The sequence below is a fragment of the Cryptomeria japonica genome, chromosome 6, assembly GCF_030272615.1.
Source record: "Cryptomeria japonica chromosome 6, Sugi_1.0, whole genome shotgun sequence".
Classification (NCBI taxonomy): Eukaryota; Viridiplantae; Streptophyta; class Pinopsida; order Cupressales; family Cupressaceae; genus Cryptomeria; species Cryptomeria japonica.
Genome location: NC_081410.1, coordinates 669,596,667 through 669,617,333, shown reverse-complemented (window position 1 = coordinate 669,617,333; position 20,667 = coordinate 669,596,667). Strand labels below are relative to the sequence as shown.

Genomic DNA, 20,667 nt, shown 5'->3' with positions numbered 1-20,667 from the left:
GCCTATACCAAGGAACCAGGCTATCATACCAATTGTTCTACACACAAATACACTGAGAAGGGGGTGAATCAATGTATCACTTTAAAAACTTCTTAAATCATCTTTTAGTGCTTACAAGCAAGTAATCATGTAATGCAAGGGAACGAGAAGATCAGAAGCACAACACACAACACTAGGATATACGTGGAAACCCCAATATGGCAAAAACCACAGTGAGAAATCCAGCCTCACAAATGTATCAACTGATTACAATTAATTCGAAGGCACCAACCTTCAAGAGACACCAATCCCCCAGACTCTATGGACACCAATCCAAAAGGAGCACCAACCCCTACAATTTATGGACACCAATCCAAAAGGAGCACCAACCCCTACAATTTATGGACACCAATCTAAAGGAGTACCAACCCCTACATTAATTTCTCATAATTTGGGACACCAATCCCTTTGCAACATTCAAGACTACAATCTTGATGAAATAAGGAAAATGAATTAAAAAGAACCTCTGTAGTTTTGTTGTCTCTCTTCAAAAATTTGGTTCACACCCTTTCAACTCTACAACTCTCCCTCTCTGTTACTCAAATTGATAAAACGTTATCAACTCTCACTCTCTTTTGCTTCTTTACAACTCCTCAATCGTTCTTCTCATTGCAACAACACATCTTATGTATTAGTCTTCAATCTATTTGTATACTATGTATTAACCTCCAAAAAAAGTTAGTCAATACCACATCACAGATCATACAATCAGCAATTGGCATCGTAATCATGTAGCATGATCTGTACATTTTCCTATGTTGTATTAGGATCGTTCATTCAGTCACTTTGCACTCTATTCTCATCATCACAACATAGAGAATCCATCCCATTTTGTAAATGTCCAATTGAATTCAATAGATAGCCGTCAAAGTCAACTTGTGCAAGTTCTCATAATGCTTTGTAATCGCGCCAAAAACAATTTCCTCTAGATCCTTTAAATCTGGTCCATTGATTCACTAGATTTGACCAAAATATTTGATCGTTGTTCCCACCATGGCGGTTCCACGCGCCACATCATTTTAGCTTTCACAATCTCCCTGTATGTCACATCATAGAGTTAGTTTTAATTACCTTATCTGTCAAGAACACGTGGCATTGAGTCGCAACATCGCGACATGACTTCTGCTTTCATCATCAAGCCTTGCGAAGCTAAGCTATCTTCTATCCATCTAGCATTATGGGCCCCAACATAACACGTGGCATTCTCTTGCCACATCGCGGGCTAACATTCTATTGTTGTCTCCAAGCCGCGAGGATGCTGCTCAACATTTGTTGTGACTATTTACAGTTTGATCGCAACATTGCAGCCTTCTCTGGCAGTCAAACTTAACTGCTGTGATCATGCGCCTAGCAATTCATTGCACTATCGCAACCCCCTCTGGCAGTCTATCTTGACCGTTGCGATCTTGTGCTTGGCCATTTATGTCGACACTCTACCTGCACTAGGTCATCCACGTCATCGGACACATCACCTTGTCAAATTAGTCATTTCAACACCCGCTTCAAGTCGAGCAAAAGACATGTGACACATTGCTCACTTACCTACTTTGTGTCGGGCTATATAAATAGTTGATGGCCTTACAATATCAGCAATGTGAGATAAATATTCAAGACCATTACCCGAGTTGTGTGTATCCCTCTGCACACAAGCCATTTATTCTGCCCAAAGAAGCACATCATTTCTGTAACCATATGGCATCTCAAAGGCTTCTCTGTCAAAGATCTCTCACGGTACTAATTCCTTCCTACAGTACATATCCTTTTGACATCAGTGATAAGATTATTAGACCGAGATCAACAATAATAGCCTTGGAAAGGCCCGATCTGCTGATGGCTGCTCCTGATCTGTTCAAATAAGGTGCTGATCACTGCTGTCTCCTCTAACCAGCTAGGAAAATACCTTCTCCCAGGAATATATTGGCTGATAACCTGTCCAAAACTAAAGAATTATGACCCTTGGTGTATCTCTTAGACCTGTAGACCACCAAACTATGAAGGGTTCTCGTCCTCCATAGTAGATCTGAGAATTTCTTCTCCACACAGCTGCTGCTCTCAAAAATCCAATGCTCATGAATTAATGAATCAGCTCCCAAAATCACTTTTTAACCTTTTTCTCCTTTTCCCTCCAAAAGGATAAATCCTTTTTGGGCTTCTCTTTTGCCACTTAAATATTTTATGATGTTTTATTAAATATTTAGCCTCCTCTAGGAGGTTCGAAACTCTTGAGGGTCTTATTCCTCATTAGCAAAAGAGCATCTTTTAAAAACAACGTAAAGTTGATGCCGCCTAGGGAAAAGTGCCATGGGGGTCACTTTATAAAGTCTTATTTTATTAGCATCACTTTATTTTATTTGAATAAAATATTAACATAGTAACTTTAATATTTCATTTTTATTCCTGAATGCACCACCTAGTCTCCCAACTGAAAAATTGAAGTTGCTATCCATACCAAGATGATTCCTAAGTGTGGCGGTCCCCACTACCAATCAACTCCTACAGATTAGGGATTCTCCTTAAAATTAGGAGATCATCCCTGATCGCCCAAAATGGCTCATAAGGCCTTCTACCACACCCCACTAGCTCTGGGAAGATCAATAGGTTGACTGTCAATACCTTCCTAAGAAATAGGAACTACAACCAAAACCTCCAAAATGGTCCCTAGGGTCCCTTGTTGCGTCCAGTCAACTCCCAATCAATCCCTAAAAACTAAGTCACCCTCCTAAAACTTAGGAGGCTGCCTCAAACTATCCAAAATGGCTTATAAAGCCCCTGCATAGCTGCACAAGCCTCAGTATGAGTCCCCTTTCCACTCCACTGGCCTAAGGAAACTGGATGATAGACCAATCTCTACTCAGCTGCCTGTCACCTAGGGAAGGGACATTACACACACACACACATATGTTTTTATTACTAATGTTTAGTTAGCTATTTTTTTAAATGTTTTATTCTTATTTTTATATGTGGGCTCTTTTTTGTTTTTTTAATTACACTCCTGCCATTACACTCCACCTCTTGCTACCACTATAAGTAACATCTCTCAACGTAATAAAGTGCTTCTAATGCTTAAATGGCTATACAATAGCATTTAGCTCAATCATACATTGGGTACTTAATAGATTGACAACACAAGCTATAAAATGACATTAAGAGTGGTTTCAATATATAGCCATAGGAGCAAACCATAAGCACCTAAATTTGTGGAACAACCTCTCAATGATGTAACAACCTACGTGCCATAGAAAGCAAATAACCAAACTATATGTCTTGTAAAGCACCCATACAACAAAGTTACAAAGCATTGCTTAAGTTATTAACATAAGAGTTAATTAATCAAGTACCCCCTTCACGACTAAACCAAATACAATTCCAAGTTTATGTCTTAATGAGATGTCTCTTGTAAGATCATTCCTATTTGTGCAATTCAACGAGACAAATATAGCAATGATCTGATGTAAATTATAGTGGAATGTCCAAAGGAAATTCAGTAATGAAATCAAATATAATCTAGGCACATAAAGGCCTGAATATAAATGTATAAATGTATGCCGAAATGGCTGTGTATAAGATCATGTCTTTGATCTTTTATTCAAGATGTCGCTGTGCCTGAAATATTCTTGGTTACATGCAATATATTCTAAAGTTCTGATCTGAGATCAGAATTCTGATTGCTGTCTCTATTGTCTTTCTTTTGGATTAAGCAATCTTAAACGCTGTGTCTGATATATCTGCTCTTAACTCCTGAGTATTCACCTTGTAATAGGCAGGCAGATCCCCCCTTCTTACTCATCTTTGATGCTTCTTGAACACTACCAATGTGACATACATAAAATAAACAGCTTCCATCTGTTCCACTCAAACTTCCATAGAGATTTTATATTATTTCTTTTGCCCTTGAGGAAGAGATGTATTTCTTAGTTGTATCTTTACAATGAATACACATATCTCCCTAACTCTTAATCGCACCTTTGTTTATCACAAGACAATGTTTATTCTTGTTTATTCTTAACAACAAAGCCTTGTCATCACTGTTCTTTATTCTGTCTTTCATCACAGATCGCACCTTTCCTTATTCACAACAAATCATACTCTTTACTATAATGAACTGCTCCTAACCTATCCGGTCAGCCAGCATATTTAATGCAATTACATGTTGATCTTTAAGCTAACCTTATGCAGTCGGACAGTATTGTAAATCTACTTGCTTGGCATATAAGCATCAGCCAAACTCCTTATGAAGTCGGCTCTCAGTTAATTACCATCTTGCCTGGTAACAAATCACCACTATAATATAGTTGTTTGTCTTTGTTGGAAATGTTGCCATTGATGTCAAAGTTATAAGACAATATTGTAATTCATGTCAAAGCCATTGTAAAAGGAATTCGTTGTCTGAATTTGATGTAGAAGAATGCTACATTAGTTATCATTAATGTCAAAAAAATGAGTGTCAAAGAATCAAAGATAATTGACTTCATTGCATAGGTAATACACCTATTGATGTCAATATGCAGTGATAAGTTTATAAGACAAAAGAGTTCTGTTGATACTTCGAGAAAGCTCCTTGTATTATGTTTATAAATGAAGAGGATGACTACATTAGTACAACAAAGAAATCTATATTAATCTAAGTTGAGATTATATATATGTGAACGACATGTTTGAGAGCAGTGATTCTATTAATAAAAGATATTCTTACCAATATAGAGAGGAGAGTATCTAAAGAAATAGTTGAATTGTCAAAAGAGTTTATCAGTTACAGGCAACTTAGATAGATACGGTCCATGATGCTGAAGAGCAATTAGGGCGGTGATATTCAATGTAGATCATCTTCAGTTGCGTGCACTTATACTCTGCAATTCATAGAGCCTCTGGATACTCTTCATTTTCGAGCCTAAGAGGAAACATAGAGTTACATCTCAAATTCCCAACCTAGAGGTTGAATTGTTCAACATATAGATAAAAGAAGTGGTAGATGATGACACTAGCAAATTCTTCTTTACTAATGGCATTCCATTTCATGTTGCTTGTTTTCTTCATTTTAAGAAAGCCATGAATAAGTTGGCAAAAGCAAGGCCTTTATATGTGCCACCAAGAGAGATAAAACTAAGAACCGCTATCTTAGATAAGAACTATTCCAAGCTAAATGTTCATATGGAGAAAATGAAAGCCACGTGGATATCAAGCAAATCCAGCATTATCATGGATTGGTAGCCAAAACATTAGAAAACATCCACTCATCAATATCATATTGACAGCTATAGAGGACCCTTACTTAGGGCTATTAATTATTCAAGGCATCACAAGGATACAGAATTTCAATTTCAAATCCTCAAAGATGCTATTTAGGAGGTTGGCTCTAAGAATGTGGTGAAGGTCATCACAAACGTGGCCTATGTGTGCAAGCCAAAGGAGATGTTGGTTGAAGCTTCCCACAAACATATTTTTAAGACACTTTATACTTTATACTCCTTTATACTCCTATCCAAACCATCTACTTTATACTCCTTTCTCTTAAAGAGGATATAGACTTGAAAGGGCCTTGCAACTAATGGTCATGACACAATAGTGGAACAAGTCGGTCATGTCCAAGTCAAAGCAGAGAAAGTGAATAGTAACATTCATTGGGTTGATGCATAAATTAGAAACATTAAACAATACATGTACATAAATATATATATTTTCAATACATAAATTATTTTTACCACTTAAAATACGTTTCATCTTAACTAGTGGGAGTGATGAAAGGACGCGTCCATTCCCAAGCCACCTCTGGAATAGATGCCATGTTTCAAGGGCAATCGCGTGGTTTCAAAGAGGTATAAACCCACACCCCAAGGAAACACGGGAGAGGAGGTGACAAGGAGAGAAGGGCAAGGAGAAGCGTCCAACAGGACAACCATGAGGACTGCCCTGGGAATGCATCAATCAGCAGACGATGTGAAAGGGCTAGTCGCTGGTTCTTCCCAATGATGAAGAACCAGCACCTAGTAAGCATCCCTCCCCATCGCCAGCAGGCTGGTATGTCCCCAAGCCAAACCGCTTAAATGTCGAAATGATGAAGTATGTCTCTGTGCAAGTTGTATTAAATCTGCTTTCATTCCTCATATAATAGTAATGAATATAATTTAACTAGTGGCCCAAATTAATTGCTAAATCGGTTCCATGCCTAAAAATGTCTTGCCAAATGAACTAAGCACATCTGTAATGTACAAAAGGGTAAAATGAACTTAATCTTCAGGCCAGATAGGTAACCTGCAATATCAGGTTTAGTATGCTGCATTAAAATACATTTAGTGACAGACAGAAGAATAAAAAATAATTCATTCATTCTTAGACACAACTAATAAGTAAAGAAAAGGAATACTAATTAATGATAGTCATGTTTCTGCAACTAGGCACAAATATAATGAATTAATCCATACAAATTTATATATAATGGATAAATGTTAACCAAGGAATATAGTCATGAATCTATGTTTTCTGTAGGCATTTATTATCTTCCCGATATCCTCTGTTTGTTAGTACATTCAAGATAAAGAGTGCAAGCCAGGGGTATGTTGGGCCCATCCTTAGGTGGCCCTATTAGCCCTAAGAGACGGGATGGGTCTGGATGGGTAGCCCAGTCAACCTGGAAAGTCCTCAAAATCTAGAATGGGTCGTGTATGTATTTTGTGCTGCAATAATTATGCCACTGATCTAATATTACTGCTGACATATAAAAATGAAATATCTAAATGTTGCAGGAAACCGTAAATCCTTTTGTGGCCCTAAATCCAACCTTCAGTGGATAGAGCAGGCCCTAATTATCAGGAAGCCGAGGCAGGTACAGCAAAGGTTCATTACAAACATTCATTGGGTTGATGCCAAATACATCATCTCTCTCGTGACTCTAAATTTCAAAATGATATGATATGGGGAATCAAGTGCTCCAAACCTTTGGGAGGTATATGAGTGCACTAACAACATGCTTGGCCAACTGAAGGTCATTGTATAAAATAGAGACCCCACCTTGCAATTCTATAATAAGCAAATGTGCCTATCATTCAATGGAGGGAAAAGATGATCAACACTCCCTTGCACATAGTTGCCTATACATCGAACCCAAAGTAGTATATGCAAAGGCCTAGTTAAGTTGTCCCTATAGCTAAAATTCAAGTGAAGAGAGAATTTATAAAAACAATTCAAAAGATGTATAGTGCAAATAAGGGCCCCACCATCCATCATGAGTGGACCAAATCAACTACACTCAAGCGCTATGAAGTAGAGGTAAAGTTGGATAGGGAAATGGGTAGGGAGACATGGCACAGCAAGATCCAATCCTATGGTATTTGCATGTGCCTCGATCACTGATAAACACACTAGTTTATCTCTTGTAACAAGTTTGTAGTTCCTAGTGTTGAGAGGAACTGGTCTAAATAGAGCTTCATCCACTCTATCAAGACAAACACGCTTACCTCTCAAAAAGAAAAGATAAATGTGGCTATACATAGTGCCTTGCATATCATGGACCACAAAACGCTTGCATGCAAAAAGAGACCAGCAACATGATGGCATGTAGACCCAAAGGAGCCAATGCAGATTGATAAGGATCAGGTTGCATAAGCAAGGTTGTTTGGTGTCCATAGGAAGTAGCCTCAGCTAGAGGGGTACAATTGTTATAGGCCTGCCACCTAGCAATGAGGAGTTTGAGGAGGATGATTAGATTACAGTATCATTAACCAACTGTAATCATGATATTGTAATTTAATATAATAATATATAATATTTCAAATTTTCAATGCATTTAATTGATTCATGTTTACCAGTTAGCTTTACATAAAAGATAAAATGCAAATTCTTTCACATTTTTTTATAACTAATTTTTTATATAGCATATTATAATTGTGATGATGTCCCCAAAATTTTATACGTAGTCGCCCTTACCCTTGAAATTGATCCCCATGTCTCCCATCACCCTATTCCAAAACTCTTTGGAACTATGTTAAAAAGAACTCTCATACAAAACAACAATCAATAGCAAAATAATTACCAAATAAGTAAATCTGACTTTAAAAAAGCTTACAATCCCTTTGCTTTTTACTTTCTTAAAAGATGATTTCTATTTTAACACTTCATATGCTTTTGGTACAGCCATACAAAAGCTGTACAAAACCCAGATTAAAAAATATATTTAAAACACCATATCCAAACCTTACAGCCATACTCAAATCCGTGCACAAACCAACTTAGGTTAGAACATGTTTGATTTCATTATTCAGATTGCTGTCCACCCAAAGTGCCAATTGAATCCAAATCATACAGGAAGGAAGATGTTTTCGGCTCTAGAACTAAGATCAAATAAACAAAAAAACTCCTAGACAGAAGGAGGATCAATATCTAAATATAATAGCAAATAAGAAAATCTCTCCTTCCCTGAAAAAGACATAATGATCCTTGCTTTTACTTTCTACAAAATAGAATTTCTAATCCAAGGCAAGCTGCATTCTTACTTTTCTGTCTGAAATTAAATGGATGGATTCGGGAATTTTATTTGATGCATGATATTTTAAATTAAAGTACAACATTGGAACATGGAGAAGATTAAATTATTGTGAACTTCATACAAAACTCATACAATTTGTATAAATTTGTCGACCTTATATGATTGCTACCCAACTTTATCTCTTGAGGTGAAATACAAATCAATATATAGTTGTTTATATTTACATAAGGGTTTTAGAACAAATCCCACCTCTTAATGCGGTCTCCAATATATTTTCGATCTAAAGTGCCTTTTGATGGATAAATAGGATAAATCTTCTCTTTTTCATAAGGTTCTTGTCTTTCAAGATCTATCTCCCCTTCTAGAATGTCAAGTATGTAATGCTGCATTTCAAAATGATCTTCTTCTTTTAAAGCCATGACCTGACTGCCAAAATGTCCATTCATTAGATAGGATTAAATTTTCTATTTCCTCAAATGCAGATACTTATTCTGACCTTGAACTTTTTCCTTCTAAACTCCAACAAAGGTCTGAAGTTATTTCTAAAAATACAAATGTTAACGGTGATATCTTACAACAAAATATGACTCATACTATTTCTCTGAACAAAATATCACAGAGTCAAATGAAACGTTTGTTAACATCCAATAACAGCCAATAAATAGTTTATGGGACTGTAATTCATTACAAAAAGTAACAAAGACAAAGGGTATGCTCGACTCAACTCCAATAGAAAATATATAGCCTACATAATTCAAAAGAGCACTAATCCTCTAAAATATAGACCATTGTCAACAACATTAACTTCACCATAAAAAATTAACAAACAAGAATTACATATGAAAAGCAAGACAAGAGATAATAAAACAGTAGCCCAGGAATAATTTATATGAAATGCAACAGAATATGCACAGCATGTCTACCAGAATTTACATACAATCACCAAACTGAAAAATATAAATACAGCAATACCTCCACAATATTTGTAGCGAAGTACATGTTCTGCAAACTCCTTCATATATCATAGAAAACAAGGCCTTGACCTTTGAAGGTCAAATCAGAATGACTTCCCATGATCGACTTACAAACAAATCTATTGTAAGTAACTTGATCTACAAATGAAGCAGGTGAACACAAGCAAACTATGTGATATACTTAGTAAGCAACAAAATACCTACATAAAATAATATTACAAAAGTGTTCAAGGAATGCTTCTGTTACACTCAAATGCAATATACATGGTCTCCACATATCATCAAAGCCTCAGTATGAATGGAAAGCCCCATAAATATCAATCAAAGAAATGCACACATGATGAAATCAAAACAATAGTACACAGCCATTCCATACGTAACCATGTCAAAAAATTTAAAAGGGCCCTGATATATTACATTTCACTATTATAATCCTTTATAAACTTGTGTTTATTTATTAACTCGGTGTAGATAATCAGGTGTAACTAAGACTCCCATCTATATAGATTGTTGAACTGATGTTTCTATCTGCCACAAGCAAATCGCTAGTATCTACTCATAAAAATTGGAGGAAAATCATATCTCCTTGTTCATTGTGGCAACAATGAAAAGAGCACCATCAGGAGTTCCATATCCTTTCTCTCTTTTCATTTATTATCTCGATAGCCTAAAGACGTAATTGCCAAAGGATTGTAGTTCAATTGCATAAGCACAATTGGTGAGGGTAATAGCATATTGCTTGATTACCCCATCCACGAAGGTTCAAATCCCCTAGAGGCACAATAAATAAAGGATGAGATCGTGATTGTGCCCCAAGTGACTTTAACAAAATCAATACCCCTCAATCCTTGGTTCTCAACTAATGAGGTATCAGCTTAGGCTTGTGCTGCAATATCAGGTTGCAAAACGATCTGGGTTTGACATAAAAACCTCCAACAACAGAAAAAATTACATTAAATACTTCAAAGGCATGAAAGAGAACATTTATGAATCCACTTTTACAAGAAAAACCAAAAATTTCAAACAAGTACATTCCAAAACACAACACAGCAAATGAGAATTAGAGATACTTTACATGACATAGAAAACCTGATCCATTAAAGGCAAAAACAATCCATGGCACAATCATAAACAATAGATATATATAATTAGTATGTGTTGTTGCCAAGTCTAGTTCTAATTGAAACAACAAACTATGGTCTTGAAATGATGTTGCAACAACTCTACAGCTACCAAAACTCCATCAAATATTCATTTTTGTAACTTAACATACTTCCATAAACAATTGTGCAACACAAGAGTATGCTTTGTCCTCAACTTATTTGAGAAGAAATTGAACATCTATTGGTTAAAGTAAAACAAGAATTACACATGTAATAATTAAAGCATGTCAACTAGATCTTTTCTTCAATGCCCAAGGTATAGCAGCTTGCATAGAATATAAAAAATGAGCAACAAATCAACCACAAAAAGAAAGAGAGCTAAGAACAAAATTTTACCTAAGGAAACTAGAGATACAAGACTCAGCCAGACTTAACAAGTCCCAAGGCGAGCAAGTTGAAACAAGGCCAAGGGACACCTGACTCAGGTATCCAACAAGTCTTGCCAAACTTGCCCAGCTCAAATAGTCTTGACAAGTAGACTTGGCTAGATCTACAAAAAAAGAGGAAAAAAACACATTAAATTTTGAAACTGTTTAAACTTATAAGCATGAGAGTCCAGCCCTTTTTTATGGGTTTGGAGGAATTTTGGAGGATGCTCAAAAGTGATAAAATTATGAAAAATGGCATATGCCATGACAATGTTTATGGTCTTAAGGGCTTTAACTTGGACTTCCCAGGGCCCAACATTTTGTTGCCTTCAATTTATGATTGACCATTTAAGATTATTTATTCAATGTTTTACCTAACATTTCGCCAAACCTTAAGAATGACCAAATATTTCATTGTCACTTAATGTTTAAGTGTTTTTCAAGGTTTTACTATGTCTCTTCCTTAGTCAAGGCTTTCCCAAGTTTAGGAACTAGCAACTTCTCTAACTTAATCCTCAATCTTATTAATTTTCTTGGAAAATTGTCAACACTTTTGTATTTTATTTAACTTGTTAGAGAGTTAAGTAGCACGCAAATCCTCTAAAAACCTAACATCAGTCTTTAAGTTAATCTTCATGGTTTTTGTTGTGTTTAAACCTCCAATAAAAGACTTGGCAGTTTCCTAAGGAGATTGTCGAACCCTTTCATGTTTTGTTGAACACATTCGAGAGTTCAATAGTTCATGAACTCTCAAAATTATCAACTAAGGAAATAAGTTTGGAATTCAAATGTTCTTGCCAACTCCAAAACACCAATAAAGAAGAAAGCAAAGAACACTTCAAAAAGTTCCATATTTCATGAACCCTCTAAAGCTCCAATAAGAGTTCAAAAGAATTCTAAAGTGTCAATATGTAAATAAAGAGAAGGACGATCATTTCTAGGGTTTAAAAGATTGCGGCTGATTCACCAAACACTCTGCCAATGCAAAGGAATCTTGTGCACATCTAAGGGCACCTACTACTGCAAGCATTGATAGTGTCTTCTTCCTCCATGACATTTATTTTCTATTTCACAAGAAAAGTAACAACCTAGAAAACCTAATTACTGCAACATTTCTCGCATTTATCTTATTCTATTTATGAGTTGTAAACTTGATTGTTCTCCTACATTCAAAATAAGATTCATATCCTTGCTATTAGTTGAGCCCAACTACAATTCTTAGCCCATCAAGTATTCATATCAAGGTTACAATCAAACCTCTATCCTCCACAATTCATTGTTGAAACTACGAGATAGTAGCTTAGGGCATTCTGATTCAAACAAATCTTAAGAAAGAATGGAACAAAACCCTAGGCCACCAACTATAGAAGCATCATTCTAGAAAAACCTAGCTTATGTTGGTGATTGATCGGTCCTAAATCATTTTATTTTCTTTCCAATTTGCAACTCAACCATTGCTTTAAATTCTAAATAGACTAACAACTTTAAATTAACTCTTTAAAAAATATATCCATGTCCTTCTACTATATTCATTAATAAATGAAACATAATATGTGGATTTTCCAATGGAAGGAACATCTAAAGGACCAAACACATCAAAATGAATAAAATTCAACACACCACAAGATTTATGAGAACTCGAGTAAAACTAACATAGTTTTGTTTTCCATAAATGCAATGCTCATAGAAATCCAAATCAAGATTACAACTAATCAAATCTTCAACAAGGCTTCTATTTTTCAAGGTCCTTAGATCCTTTTCTTCAGTGTAGCCAAGTCTCTGGCACCATAACATAGTCTTCTCTACAAGTAAATTTAATTCAAAAGAAAGAGCACCCATAGCTACCCAAAAGCCATGACCATTTACTGCAGGTGAAACCTTCACCTCCAATGAAGTATCCACAGATTTTCTTATCACAAAAGTACTATTACACTCAACAGTGTATGCATCCAGCTTCTACAAAATGTCAAATTTGTCACCTCTAGCAATAAACATAGCAGCTCTAACCATTTTGCATCCTGCATCAAAATATACTACCTGCACACCTGCATCTAATAGTTTGCTCACAAACAACAAATTTTTTGCTAGTCCGGACATATGCAACACACTATTAATCCTTTTTAATCTACAATGAAGAAACTTGATTCTAACATTGCCACACCCAACAATATTTAAATGATAATCATCACCCAAGTACACCTTACCTCTATCAAATTTTTCATATTCAAAAAGCAATCTCTAGTAAAGGTCATATGAAAATATGCACCTCAATCAATTAACCATGCATCATTACCTGTATGAGTGGCCAAAGTTGCAATGAACACATCACCATCTTCCTTCCCAAACTCAAAATCATTATCAAATTTCTTCTTTTTCTTCTCTTTTTCATTGGATTCCTTACGGAAGTGTTCAAGCTTGCCTCAATTCCAACAAATAACTTTGGACTTTCCAAGTGATGTAGACCTCTCCATGGAATTGGATTAGTCAAGCTCTCATTTTCTCGCCTTTTTCCTTTGGTCTTCCACAAACATTTAGGTCCTCCTTGGCACTGATGGATACCTTCCTCCTCATCTCTTCAGAAAAAAAAGAACCCACCACATCTTCACTCTTCAAACTAACAAAAGTACTACCAATAACTATAACAAGAGAATCCCACAAATTAGGCAAAGAACAAAGAAAACTCTAACATTTCTCCTCCTCATCTATCTTGACACCAACATATGCCAATTGAGCCACCACAATATTTGTTGGTGTAAATAATTATTCATCTTGGATATTATTACACTATACTTAAGTTTACTTAGGAAATGCATTTCATAGTAGTTTGGGTATGAGACACTTGGGTGTTTGTGCCATATTGGGATAGTGTGTGTAGGAGAATTTCCACCTTTTATGGTGTGATCTTGTTGTTACACTCCACATTCAATGGGTGATCCACCTCATATGGACTATTATATTGTTTCTCCTACCTACCCACACCTATTTCTTACCTACCATAGTTTCTCATTGAGCCACATTTCATGTTTGTGTGCTCACATATCCATATAGCCTTGCCTATATAAGCAAGCTCATATTCATTGTATGTAACAACGCTTGATGATCCAGTTGATCAGTATTTTCATCTTGATAGAATACAGTTTGTTTCTATCATCTATTTTGTTCTCTCTTATTTGTGTTTTCCATTGCCTCTTGATCTTGGCAAAATCTCACATGGTATCAGAGCCATTAGAGTGTCATTGGTTTGCCAATTGAGAGAAATTTGATGCTATTTGACGTTTGCATTTTGGAGCTTTCTATTGCAGGTTATTATTGAAGCTTGATGGGTCAAATCTGAGGTCACCATTGGATTGAGGAGGTCCAAGAAAGTCAGTTTTGTCTTTTGTTTCATCCAAATCGAACTTCGAAGGCCAAATGTAGAGGCATTTGAGGTTTGAAGCCACGGCGGAAATTTTCCAGCAATTATAATTTTGTAGGCAATTTTCAAATAGCAATATCTCACTCATCCGCACTCCTTTTTTCGAGCAATTTTTTTTGTTTTGGGGTAGAATTTCGTGATATGTACAATGCTGCAGGATTTTTCGGATTTTCGGATACAGGTTTTTTAGAAATCATGAAATCCAGATTTTTACAACTTTGGAGGCTTCATTTGGGCTCATATGGACTCCCTTTCAGGTGCCGTTTTTTTAAAGTGCATAATTTTTCATCTACTTTCATAAACTGCTATCAGTTTTCAGCAATTTTGGGTATAAATTGTACTTTCATCATATGGTCTTATTTGGCCAATTTGGCATTTGTATTGCATACATCTATCTTTCTGATCTTTTGCTTTGTAATTCTCAGCCTATTGGGGCAGTTGTAAAACAAAATCAAAAGTCCACCTTGCCATTTTTTGCAAGTGGCCTATTGTACACGCACTACATATAAAGTGCCAAAATCATCATTTTTGGGGGGGTACTTTGATTGAGTGAATTTGGGGGGTGTCTCTTGTGCTTTGGGCTCTTGTGTTCCTTCCTTTTTGCTGCTATGGGATCTTCTAAGTTTCATCTATTAGCTCCTCATAATTAAGCTACTTGGAAAATTGTTGCATGGAGTAAACTTGTGGAAAAAGGACTAACTCATTATATTGATGGAACTATTGTTGCTCCCGCTGATCCTAAGGTTGATCCAGTTGGTCACTTGGATTGGCTCACTAAAAATATCATGGCAATTGGTACCTTAAGAAAGTATGTATCAAAGAATCTCATTTTTTATATTGAGAAGTCTACTCTAATCAAGGATGCTTGGCAAAATTTTCAAGACTTGTATGGTCAAGTTGATGAGATTAGGGGATATCAGATTGATAGTGATCTCACCATGTTAGATCCCAAGAACTTTGATACTATACAAGATTATGTCACTAAGGCAAATGAGTTGAGGGCACAACTCAAGGATTGTAGCATTGATAAGAAGGATACTCAATTAATCTTCAACTTGATGGGCAAGTTTCCACAAGAATATGCAGCATTTGTTTCTAGTTTCCAAACCCATAGGATGACAATGGGCTCAAGCTACACAATGCCTACATTTGATGCTTTCACTGAAATGTTGATGATGGAACAAACTAAGTTGATAAGCATGGGCATTCTTAAGGCTTCTAAGTCTCAAGCATTAGTGGCAAATCAAGGGAACAAAGGAAATCAAGGAAAGGACAACTCAAACAAGAAGAAACGGCAATCAAAGCCTAAGGACAAAGCATCATCCTCTCCACAACAAGGAGATTCATCCTCTTCCAAGAGGGATAACTCACCAAAGAGGGAGAGACCTACTTGTGCCTATTGTAAAAAGTTTGGTCATGAGGAGCGTAGTTGCCATTCTAAGAAGATTGATGAGCTCACACATATCCTCAAAAAGCATAACATTGATTTGCCTAATGTCTACAAGAAGGATGATTCATCAACTTCCACTTCCTCACATTCAAAAGGAAAAGGGCAAGCATTCATGGCTTCTACAAGTGGGAAGACTCACTTTTTTGGGACAAGAAAAGGAAAAGCTCTTTGTGCTACAACAAGTCATGATTCGGAGAGATGGCTTCTAGATTCAGGGGCTTCTCATCATATGGCATCTTCGTAGTCTATGTTCACTACATTTGAGCCTTGCACCATGCCACAGATTTTGATGGGCAATCATACATACATGGATGTGATTGGGAAAGGATCTATTGACATTAGGGATAACTCCTTCAATGAGATGTTGTGTACCCCACTTGACAAACAATCTCCTTTCCATCTATCAAATCACACATGGCGCAACTAAGAGAGTTGTGGAGTTCACACCTAAGTCAGTTTTCATTAGAGACTTGGAGACTAGAGCTATCATTGCGACTGGGGTGGTTGATCATGCATCTCAGTTATACTCCTTTTCAGATTTTGTTGATGATGATGATTTCACATTTGATGATTCTACACATGATGATCACACTTCTTGTGATGGTTCAGATTTTGAGGAGAACTTTGGGCACTTGAACATGCGGATTCTCACATGTGACCCCGTTCTTGAGCCTTGTATTTCATCTCCTCATATTGATATCACATCACCTATTGCACCTGATGATGCGGATAGTGCAATAGTTTTGCCTTCATGTGATTCAGCGCAGCAGGATATTCATTGTCTTCCAGCTTCAAATTCGTGGGATGATTACTTGACAGACATTGCAGGTTTGTTTGTGGAATCCTACATTGCAGATTTGGGAAACATCATTGATGACATTCATCTTCTCTTTGATGAAGATGATCCTTCTTCGATTGTTGCGAGGGCACACTCTGACCCTCTTGTTCATTCTCTACATGATCATTCTTTTGAGGTTGACATGATTGTGGATACTTATGTACAGCAGTTGGAGGAGGTCTCTTTATCTTTTGAGGAGACATGTGAGTCTTTGGGACATGTTCTACATGCATCTCCACTAGATCTTGGAGTCCCTTTTTCAGCAATGTGGCACAGTTTACCACCTTTGGAGGGGGTATCTTTCAGCATCGACATGGGGACACTTGAGCAGTTTTCAGAGATTCCTTTCATCATGAGTATTTTTCCTACTTCTTCCCTTCATGATTGGGGAGACTTCATAGATACACCTTTGGTTTTGTTTCTTCCTAAGGGGAGGAACGTGGTTCGACGTTCGTGGAGCAGTTTCTTCATACACTGAGCTTCTATCATTGGTGCAGATTCCACATTGAGGGGGGGCTTCCTAGTCTCTCTTCTTCTTCTTCTTCTTCTTCTTCCTCTTCTTCTCCTTCTTCTTCTTCTTCTCTCATATTGGGGGGGACTTTTTCCTCACATGGGGTTTTGTCCTTCACATACTTCTATGAGAGTTCTTTGTATCTAGTTTTCATCTCTCTTTTGGGGGAGGGTTTTTTCCCATTGGGTTTTTCTCTTTTTCCTCGCTTTGTGAAAGATTTCATTGCATTGGTTTGCATGCATTTGCATTTGTACATGGGTACCTAACATGGCCTCGTAGCCGGGACCCATCTTGCATTGCTTAGTTGCATTGTAGACTTAAGTGCATTCCCCTAAGTTGCACTTAAGGGGGGGTGTTGGTGTAAATAATTATTCATCTTGGATATTATTACACTATACTTAAGTTTACTTAGGAAATGCATTTCATAGTAGTTTGGGTATGAGACACTTAAGTGTTTGTGCCATATTGGGATAGTGTGTGTAGGAGAATTTCCACCTTTTATGGTGTGATCTTGTTGTTACACTCCACATTCAGTGGGTGATCCACCTCATGTGGACTATTATATTGTTTCTCCTACCTACCCACACCTATTTCCTACCTACCCTTATTTCTTATTGAGCCACATGTCATGTTTGTGTGCTCACATATCCATATAGCCTTTTCTATATAAGCAAGCTCATATTCATTGTATGTAATAACGCTTGATGATCCAGTTGATCAGTATTTTCATCTTAATAGAATACAGTTTATTTCTATCATCTATTTTGTTCTCTCTTATTTGTGTTTTCCATTGCCTCTTGATCTTGGCAAAATCTCACAATATTTAATAGTTTCAAATGCGTCTATAATTCATCCACCCTCTTCCATTCTCAAGGAATACATTTTTTTCCTCAAGAAAAATTTGTGCACTACAGATTTGGCTTGATATATCTCACCATAGCTTCTTTGCAGAGGATTATTCATGGACATTGATTAAAATAGAGTATGCCAAGCACAATCTAATTAGACCCTTGGCTTTACAATCCATACCATATTATCAAGCAGCCAAAGTAGGAGCTATAGGTCTAAAGACATTCTCTCGAATAGCATCCCATTGATCTCGATCTATCAATAGATCCTCCATCTTCAGCTTCTACATTTAAAAATTATTTCCAAGAAAATTCCCCACCTCTATTCTCCCTTATGAATTGTTGTCCTTATTTTTGTATTTACAAAAATAGACACCCTTTTAAATTTTTTGTTAAAAGTGAAAAATTTACTCTAAGGTACGCTTCCCGAGGCAAAATTTTGTTTCGCCCTTAGACTACCTTAATCCTCAATTCATCCTCGATCCACGTTTCAAATTTTATCGCATTCTAAGTTCGTTTGCTATGTTTTTTCTTCAATTTCGGGTTTTTTTTTTTTCCTAACTGCAGGTGGAAAATTTTCCTTTGATTGCAAGTTTTATGTTTCTCTTGTTTTAGTGTTGTATGGAAATTTTAAAACAATTACAAGTGCACTTTTTTTTTAAACTTGTCACTTGTAACTTACTTTTTATTTCCCCTTTCTTTTTATATCTTTTGAGTTGTTGTAGGAACTTTTTGGAAAAATTACAAGTGAATTTAAAATTATAAGTTTAAAAAGAACTTGTAATTTCTTTCAAAAGTTCTTACTTCAGTGATTTGGAGATGTAATAGGGATTTTATTTCCCTGTTACATGTTTTTATGTTTTTGGTCACTTGTAAAGGGAATTTTATTTCCCTATGGCAAGTTCTTTTTTTAAGATAATTAAAACTTGTAAAGGGGATTTTATTTCCCTATTACAAGTTCTTTTCTCTCACAAACCCAATTTTGCCTTATGAGTTAAAAAGTGAAGCAAATTAAAATTTGTAAAGGGGATTTGAAAACCCGATTTCATGTCTTTTGCTTGCATTTTAAACTTGTTCTTTCTTCCCAAGAACTCGACCTGATTTTTCTGCATGGAGTTCAAACTTTGGAGTAATTGCAAACCGATTTTTGTGGAAGAATGCATTCATGAAGGAGGCGTGGTGATTCTTGTCCCTCTTTTGCTGGTTTATGTGCCACGTATTTCCCATTTTGCTAGGCATTTTTGCTGGTTTTGAACCACGTTTTATCTCCTTTGGAACCGTTTTTGCAGCATCAAGGAAGGTGTTTTGGTTTCTCTAACCTAAACGTTTCTTCTCCTTGCTTCAACACGTACCCTTGCTAGGCGTTTGGACTCATTCTTCCTCCTCCTTGCATGTCGTTTTTGGTGATTATGGTTAAAATCCAAGTTTGATAAAAACGTGGCTAGGGTTTCAACGATTTTGTTTTGCCTTCTATTTAAGGAGCTGATTGTTTCTTTCAAAGTTATTCCATCTCTTTGGAGGGCATCTTGATCAAGCAAGGTATGTTTTGTTTTCAGTTTTGTCTTTATTTTATTTTTGTTGTTTTGAAATTCCTTGATTGATCATGATAGTTGTTTGTTTTGTTTTTGTTTCAGTTCGGGTTTGAGAGAGATCTTCCCATTTCTATCCAAGTCTTGAATAGAATTCAAGGATTGCATTGTATTTCCCCTTCTGTTTTTCCCTCTTTACTTGCATTCGGGTTTTTAAAGTAAGATGAAAGAATGAGTTTTTCCCCTTTGGTTGAAAAGACTTCATCATCTTTTGCCAAAAGTTCAAGTTTCAAAGTTGTAAAAGCTTGTCTTTCCAATTTCAGGTTTCAAAAACCTGATTACAAGTGAAGGTTTTTCCCATTCCCTTGAGGTTAAAATGAAGATGATCTTCCAAAATTCTTTCCTTATTCATTACCCTTTTTCACACATTCCATTCCCATTATCTTTTCCATGACAAAATTCTATTTTTCACACACCCTTCCATTTTTCTTATTACAAGTATACTTGCATTCAAGTTTTAAAAACCCGATTGCGAATATGTCCTGCCCCACTTGTATACTTGTAACACATCTCCCAAGATCCGAAATTGACCAAAAGCCAGGTTTCAAGTGTTCCTATTTATTCACCATTTTCCTCTCAAGAGGGATAGAGTTTTTTCCATTGAAAAGAAGAAATATGTTTCATTCGGTTGATCTTGATGTTGCTTTGACACTTCTAGATCTTCGTCGCAGCGTGCCAGGCTCTTGTTCAATGACTGATTTACCATCATCTTCCTCTCAAAAGAAGATGAAATATAAATATGATAAGTACCAAAATGAGATCTATCCATCCCAAATTTGCACTCCCATGGAGCATATCAAAGATACGGAAATAGGGCATGTTGACATGTCCGAGTTCGTTAAACGGGTGGAGGATCCCAAGGATAGCAATATACAGCGCCTGTTGGACAGCCACATTCACCATGCTTCTTCCTTTCCAGTGGCTGCCCTAGAACCTAAGTCCATTCTTGCTTGTACCAATCATTTTGACAAAGAAACAAGAACTATCAGGAAT

At 36.4% G+C, this 20,667-nt stretch overlaps 1 protein-coding gene across 4 annotated transcripts in view; it reads right to left on the bottom strand.

The window, feature by feature from the left end:
- LOC131039040 (ATP-dependent DNA helicase homolog RECG, chloroplastic) overlaps positions 1–20,667 on the bottom strand; it is a 308,039-nt gene that overhangs the window by 193,730 nt on the left and 93,642 nt on the right. For all 4 annotated transcript variants that reach the window (XM_057971683.2, XM_057971686.2, XM_057971685.2 and 1 more), the window contains exon 9: positions 8,768–8,940. In XM_057971683.2, coding sequence (XP_057827666.2) covers positions 8,768–8,940 — 173 coding nt within the window. The remainder of the gene's footprint in view (positions 1–8,767; positions 8,941–20,667) is intronic.